This window comes from Zeus faber, assembly GCF_960531495.2.
Source record: "Zeus faber genome assembly, chromosome: 1".
Classification (NCBI taxonomy): Eukaryota; Metazoa; Chordata; class Actinopteri; order Zeiformes; family Zeidae; genus Zeus; species Zeus faber.
In genome coordinates this window covers 31920050-31927868 of record NC_137193.1, presented here as the reverse complement: position 1 = coordinate 31927868, position 7819 = coordinate 31920050, and the positions used below count along the sequence as shown (strand labels likewise).

General features: G+C 43.0%; 1 protein-coding gene across 1 annotated transcript; it reads left to right on the top strand.

Moving 5' to 3' along the window:
- Positions 1 to 200: 200 nt before the first annotated feature.
- lrrc3b (leucine rich repeat containing 3B) lies at positions 201 to 2853 on the top strand (the record flags this gene model as incomplete). Its single annotated transcript, XM_080008486.1, has 1 exon — positions 201 to 2853. The coding sequence occupies one exon, from the start codon at positions 201 to 203 to the stop codon at positions 984 to 986; it is 786 nt and encodes a 261-aa protein (XP_079864612.1). The 3' UTR covers positions 987 to 2853.
- Positions 2854 to 7819: the final 4966 nt, after the last annotated feature.

The following is a 7819-nucleotide window of genomic DNA, read 5'->3' as shown; positions in this document are numbered from 1 at the left end:
TCCTACACTGAGTTTGTTTCTAACAAAAAATTGGACATGTTTTATTTCTTCCTTAGGACCCCACACATCATGACAACACCCGGTCAGGTTTTCGTCGTCAGAGTGGACAGAGGCTGAGGCGTCGCCTGCGGCATGCCATGTGCACGTGAGTGACCAGCGGCAGCGGGGGTTTGTCGTAATGCTGCCGGCGACCGGTCGGCATGACTCTGCTGGACCTGTGGCTGTCGCGCTCCCTCCCCATGTGCCTGCTCATCCAGAGCCTGATCCTCATGGCCCTGTGCTTCCCCTCGGCCAGCATGTGTCCCAAGGGCTGCATCTGCCAACGAGCTGACCTCTACCCTCACGGCCTAAACATCACCTGCAGCCAGTCTCGGCTGAAGGAGATCCCCCCGGACCTCCCCGTTGACACCGTGGTCCTGAGGCTGGACCACAACCATATCGGCGCCGTGCCCGACCGCGCCTTCCACGGCCTCAAGCTCCTGCGGGAGCTAAACCTGTCATACAACGCAGTGGAGACCTTGGGGGAGGGCGCCTTCAGCGGCGTGGAGGCCACGCTGCAGGTACTGGACCTGTCCCACAACCGCATCACAAGCGTGCACAAGGACGCCTTCACCCGGCTCAAGGCCCGTGTCATTGTGGACGACAACCCCTGGCACTGTGACTGCGCCCTCCAGCAGGCGCTGGGTGGTATGGCCCACAACCACGAGGCCGCCGCCCGGGTGCTGTGCTGGAGCTCGGAGCTCCGGAACCAGGAGGGGCGACCGTTCCTTGCAGTGGACGCGGACCTCTGCAACCTGGCCAAGCGCACCACGGACTACGCCATGCTGGTGACCATGTTTTGCTGGTTCGCCATGGTCATTTCCTACGTGGTGTACTACGTTCGGCAGAACCAGGAGGATGCCAGACGCCACCTTGAGTACCTCAAGTCTCTCCCCAGCAAGCCCAAGAAGCCCGACGAGGCAGACGACATCAGCACGGTCGTTTGACTTCGTCTGAGCCTCCGGCTGTGGATTCGATTGGACACGATAGATTACAGTAGAAACCCTTGTTTATCCAAACTCCACAGGAATGAATATACTTGAAAACTGCTTCCTAGATCTATCCATGTGGTTGACTTAAGCTCCACCAGAAAAAAACATGAATATGTTGTCCTCCTTTATGAATTCACCTTATGGCCACTTTCTATTTGTAGCCTGTGTGTGCATATAATTTGTCTTTGCTTAAGAGTTCTGTCAGGCACATACAGTCACATGTAGACTACTAAACATGGGCATTAATGATTTCAAACTTAGTCATAAAGAATCTATAGAATATACAACGCAATTGAATCACAGTATGAACCACAAAAAAAAACAAAAACAGTACATTTTCAGTCGAAATATAACAATTGATATGTTCGTATTCCTTTGTGCTTTGCAGATGCTACGGAAAAATATGGAAAAAAAGCGAAAAATTTGAATAAGTGAGGTTCAGATAAACAGGGTTCTACTGTAATATTGATGATAATGATAATAGTGTAATAGCACTAAACATGTTTAGTGTTTGTCTTCAAGGTGGTGTGAGTTTCAGAGCTGTCTTAGAAATCCCTAGTCTTTCTTCGAAAGTTCTTCAAAAAAGAAAGAAACAATTTGTACAAGTAGGAAAAAAAAAAAAAAAAAAAAAAAAAGCCAGACAGTTGGTATTCATGAAAAACAAACTTTGTCCTTTCCTACACCACCACCACCATCACTTCCAAAAAATTAAATACCTACCATATGGTTTTTAAAAATTTAAATCTCAGGTTTAAATTTTGATAGGATGTAATGTCTTTTGTAGAAAGTAAAAATCCAGAAAACGTGTACAGTAAAATACTATTTAATTTAGCGTCATAAATGTTGTCGTTTTATACGTACACTCCTGTCATATCACAAAAAACAAGCTTGTGTCTAACATTGGGTAATATCTTGTTGTCCACAAAAAATGTCAAATTATAATGGTGTAACGCATATCTCAAATTCAATATTGATGGTGGAACAATGATTTATCTGAAAATGATCGAATCATTATTGCAAAGTTATGACATTTGAAGGGTTATAAGATAGGATAATATAACTTTGGGAGAAGGCTGTAAGTAAAAAAAAAAAAAAATTGCAAACAATGAAATATTATGTAAGACTATGGAGGCTGGATAGTACAATGTTGTCTGAAGGGTCCTGTCCAAGTCTAAATGTCTTAGCTTCAATTCCAAACGCAGATCTACCTGGTGAGCCCACCTTGCTTTCCCCCTGAGATGATGATTCAACTACAAATTATATGATTTTGACTTGTCAAAATGAGCTTTTTGGCTCATTAATCCACATTCATCATCTTGCGTGCATCATGCATCTTCCCCATAAACAAGCCACTCATACAATATCAAATGAGTCTAATTAAAGAAAGCGTTGCACCTCATTTAACTTATTCTTTAGCGGCAATGATGTGTCTGGGGAACACCCAAAATTGGCCCGCAGTCCTCAATATACTGTATGTACTTATGTTTAAAGACACAAGCTTGCATTGGTGTTATTTTTGAAAAACCAAAAAAAAGGCATAGGACAAATTTGGTTAAAAAAAAAAAAAAAAAAAAATCCTTCACTTCCACCTCAGGATGGTCAAATATGTTGTATGACATTCGTACAGGGTCGGGGGAGGGAGGAGTTTGGCTGATTTTAAGTATCTTCATTTTTCTTGTGCTAAGCTGTCATTGCCCTGTAGATGAGTAGAAAGTTCTTGTCATTCCTGAACTTACAATGTACGGCTTTGTAACAATGATGTCAGTAACGTGGCTGAAATGCACATGGCGTTTCTTCCTGGAGTTCTTGGCATCCGTGCGCGTGTCCCTGTCGTGACTTTTTTTCGTCTACGTGTTCGTCAATCGATATTTGTGGATCCGTAAACGCTCAGACAAGTAAGCACAATGGCGATGTCCTGCGGCCGCTCGAGTCCCACGTCCCACTGGGGAAGGGGAGGTGATGCCCCTTATTGGTCACTGTTCCCCCACGGTCTTCCCAAAGCACTCTGAGAGGCAACAAACTGGCTGCGGCCTCACACCTGTCTCTGTCCCCTGATGGAAAGACGGCTTCTCAAAAACACTGCGGATGGCAGCGTTTAATCATTTCACATATGAAAGAAATAAACACACACAGTAGCCGGCACCCCCATCCCCATCCCCATCCCAATCCCAACCACGCCATTCAGGAGGCGGGTGCGTACATCATTTCAATTTAATAACACGGGCAGAGTGTGGTAGTAGTGTTCCGAGCCAAGCAAGAGAAAATTGCGGCTGTCATCTTCTCAAATGACAGCCCCTCCCCCACACGCCTCCCCAAACGCAAGCCCAACCCCACCCCTCAACCCCTCCAGTGCTGCCACAGCCACCAGGGTTCAGTGCAGCCCACGGCCAAGTGAGATCGGTGTAATATGTTGCCGGGTTTCGCCCTTCTGAATCATGGTTGCCTTTTTCTTTCCAATGGGAAAAAAAAAAAAAAAGTTCTGCATCATTTATTTGATTGTTTACTTTGCTAGAGACCACAGAGATTAAGCAAAGCATTGGTGTTGATTGAAACGCTTGAAATCCCTTTAATTTGTCTTGACGGGTTATGCTGCAACCCCAATAGGTGCCTGTATACACATGACGACACTACTTCTCAAGCAAAAAGTCATGTTAGGACAAGAAGTGAACACTGCATGCTAGCATACTATTTAATACGCCAAGTTAAGTAAGTGTTTTAAGGAAGTATGAAACCAGGGTATACATCAAATAGTATACAAAAGGTACCAGGATGACTATATACTAGGGGATTCACTCCGGCGAAAGAGTCAGTAGTCGGTTTCATTCGTGACTGCAACTGCAGCTTGGCAGGCAGGCACTCATCGATTCTTGAATCAATTCACGAAAACGAGAAGAGCTACTACGCCTGTGCCTCAAGCGTAGGCAAAAGCCTAGGCAGTCCAGCCACGTGTCCAACAAGTTCCTTTAATTTTGATTCAGCGAGTGAGCGAGTGAGTGAGTACCTCTTTTGACGGAAGACGGAAGTCCTCCCCAGCTCACCCCTGCATTGCACCAACTGAATCAAATGAACGAGGAGTTGGAAAATCATGACTCTTTACTGACAATAGGACGATAATGTCGTATGTAGCATGCAACAGCGCTTGCATGTCGAGTTTGTGTGTTGTATTGTATACAATTAAGGAAGGCCAAATAGCTCATAATTTATGTGTTTCTGGATGACGTTATTTACCGCGAAACCCCGGTTTGAATGCTGGTGATCGACACCCTAAAATTGCCTTGTGCAGGCTAGCTTTTAATAATGCCAGGTGCTGTTCCGTAGGCAAACCTTTCCACCCATTTCCCTTATCTAAACAGTTTCTCCAGAATCCAGGTGGTAGATTCAGCCGTACCTACCTGAAAATTTGTTTTCTTCCCCGGTTCATTTCCTCACCGTATCGTCGGGAATGGGTTTCGTATTGAGTATACGAGCAAGTCCTTTCTTCCTTTCTCCGTAAAGTGCTACCTATGCTACTACCTGCATTCATCATGAACTTCATGTAGTTTGTTGATTCGTAGTATGAGGACAAACAGTGCAGACCTGCCAACCTGCATGCATTTTGTGTACCAACCACGAAATACGCTGGTACAAAATGCCAGCTGAAACTTCGCAAAAATTCTAATATTGTAATTGAATTATGGAAAACAATAAACCGATACAAAACAATAACGGGTGACCGGCCGATTAGTGTTAGATATATACGATCCTCTGTCAAATTTACACGCCCGATACAGTGCTCATGTAGTCGTCCTCATAAAAATGCTCCAGTACCAACGTAATGTAACGTAGTTGCGTAGTTGACGCTCGAAAAAAAGAGAGCCCAAGGAAGAAAATGTCAGCTGTTTGGCCGACTTCAAGGTAAACTAAGAAGATTAGATCAATTATGGATCTATTACCTGGCAATATTCCAAAATTGTGCAACCTGCATCTCTGTAGCAGCAGCTGCTCTGGCTGTTCCGAGTGCAGGAACTCCACTCCAACTGTTCGACTCTTTTTTGAGACTCGGCCCCTGACGAGGCACTCAGTAAAACGAGTCGTTTGATTTGATTCAGTTGGTTTGACGCACGGTGAGCGAAGGAGGACTTCCAGCGAACAAGAGTGAGAACAGTCGGCCATTTATTATTCCTTTTTTTTTGCAATGATTGCAATTCATTTTGGAATGGGAAGTAACTTATTGATATAATAGAGAGGTGTATTTGCACTTAAAAGTGAAAGAGACTTTCATTTGAAGTTTGAACTGGACATTTCCATGTTAGATATATGTTGGGTCCTACTAAAACTCAGTGAGAGTTAAATGTTGCATTATACTCAATCTTGGTGACATTCCCATGTTCTATTATATTCAAACTCAGTGACCGTTCCATATTGTATTTTAATTTTATGGAACTCGGGGGACAGTTTCATGTTCTATTATTGTTCCATAGTGTATACTGAACAATAATAAATACAGTGTCAAAATCAGCTTTCTCCCTAATGTATTAACTGAAAATTGCAGCCCTAGTGCGTATGTGCAGCTGTCCTATTACATAAGTGTGATCAGATCACAGAATGTGTTTTTCATTGACGTACAGCAAATATTCCCAATGAGACCAAATGATGAGAGAATTTGATTTCTCCGATCACTGATATCAGCTCAAAATGATCGGACGACAATGTAAAAGATATTTAAAGGTCAATGTTTTATTATGAACATACAATTGAATGAAAATCCGAATCGGCAGGTCAGTCATTTAAAAAATCAGGCATCCAAATCGGCCAACCAATTAACAATCGGTGCATCTCTAGTTTGTAAACATGCGGTAACTTGACGAGATGATGCATTTCAAGCGGTATATCCTAAAGAGATGTTTATACTGTATATGGTTAGACGTAGTAGCTCACATACGATGTGATTAGCCTCGTTACGAGACGACTACGGTGTTAATAACTGATGGAGTCATTAAGCTGCAGTGACTCAAACACCACAAAGACTCCCTGTCACACTAGTGTGGTACTCAAAATATTTTCCCATGCTGGCAGGTCTGAACAGTGTAGCCAAGGACCCGGGAGAACTAAGTGCCTGAATATCTCTCAGTTGTTGTTTTTCCCCCTCCATGTTATGTCTCGTCGCGGATTCTTTATCAAGGTGAAACATTTCTTTACACGTATTTATGATCTATGAAAGCATCACTGAAAGTAACCACTATGTTTAAAGCTGTCGAACTGGATTTTATCGGCGTGCAATATCATGGTTTTGCATTGCCGAGAGAGCGCCCGGCAACGGGTTCCACAAGCTGAGGCGCTTTCATAGATGAGCTGCTGCTTTGCGACGCGGTGGAACCAGGAGATTGTTCCAGAGTTGGGACCGACTTCCTATGATGACACTGTAATGAAAGGCATGAAATAAATAAAGTAAAATATGTAGTTTCTTTTTATGGGTTTGTTTCCATCATGAGAGGCCGCACATTCTGGGTCTGTCAGACCCAGCGGAACGTCAGAACGTATGTCCGTATCCGCCCTGTGAAGATTTTGCTCACATACCTGCCCCATCTATTTCACATATAGGCAGATTGTGAGTGAGTCGATCAGTTTTGCATTTTAATGGGGACAAAGGATTGAAGAACAATAGAATAACCCTCTTACTATCTAACAATCTTGTTATTGTCATTGTTGAAGTAGGCTGCAACAAAACTTCTGACTACTGCAGGAGCAGTGGGCAGCCACAGTGCAGCTTCCAGGGACCAACTCCAGCCAAGGGACCAACTCCAGCTCTTTGGCCAGTGCCTTGGTCAGGGGCACCGACAGTCATATTGACCCTAACATACATGTCTTTTGATGGGGTTTTTTGAACGTCTCTTCTGAAGGGGTTTCTAGACGACCACATGTTTTTTGGAAGCAGTACTGGAAACCACCAGATATTTTGGATTAAGATGGTGTTATACAATTTTTTATTTTTTTTCAGTTTGTCTCCTCCTTTTCTTTTTTCTTCAAGTTGCTTATGTAACTTCAAAATCGCTTGAAGTTAGGCGAGAGGCCAATTGTTGGGGATTTTCTCTACACACACAAGCACTGCCGCACATAAGCTCCTCTTTGTCCGTCAATTTACTGCCTTTCTCTGACACCCGTGGTGTGCAAGTCCTCATTAAAACCCGAACCGTGTGTTACGGTGCCTTTCCTACTCAAGTATATAATTTACATTTTAGTTAGGATTTGGGTTTGCTTTGAATGTTATTTATCCTGGGGAAAATGTTTTCATGCAGTCATGACCGGAATATTTCACAATCTTTAATTGCAATATTGTGAAATATATTTATTTAATATTGGCAATCCCTCTAAGATTTCTCAGGGGCTCAGGGATCAAAGAGGCTCCGGGATGCGTTCAAATTTTCCAACTCATGCAACAAGATACGGTCTGACGTCCAACAACCAGTCAGTCAAGTTTTTTATTGGAATTGGGCCTAAAACGTAAAGTAAATAAGTTGCATGTACATAAAATAATGACGTTATTAACGTTAACGTTGAATGTCACCATATTCACTCAATAAATCTCTTTTTATATTAGTGAATTGTGTGTATTATTATTTTTTCACACTTTGTAAACACTTAATAAAGGGAGTTTTGAACTCTCATTGATGGAACAGGGTAAATGTGCATCTGGGCAAACTACTCGCTGTTGTATATGTATGTGACAAATAACCTCTTGAATCTTGAATCTTGGAAAAAACACTCTCACATTTTGCCTGACAAACCGTATTTTGTGATGCGTAACTCAG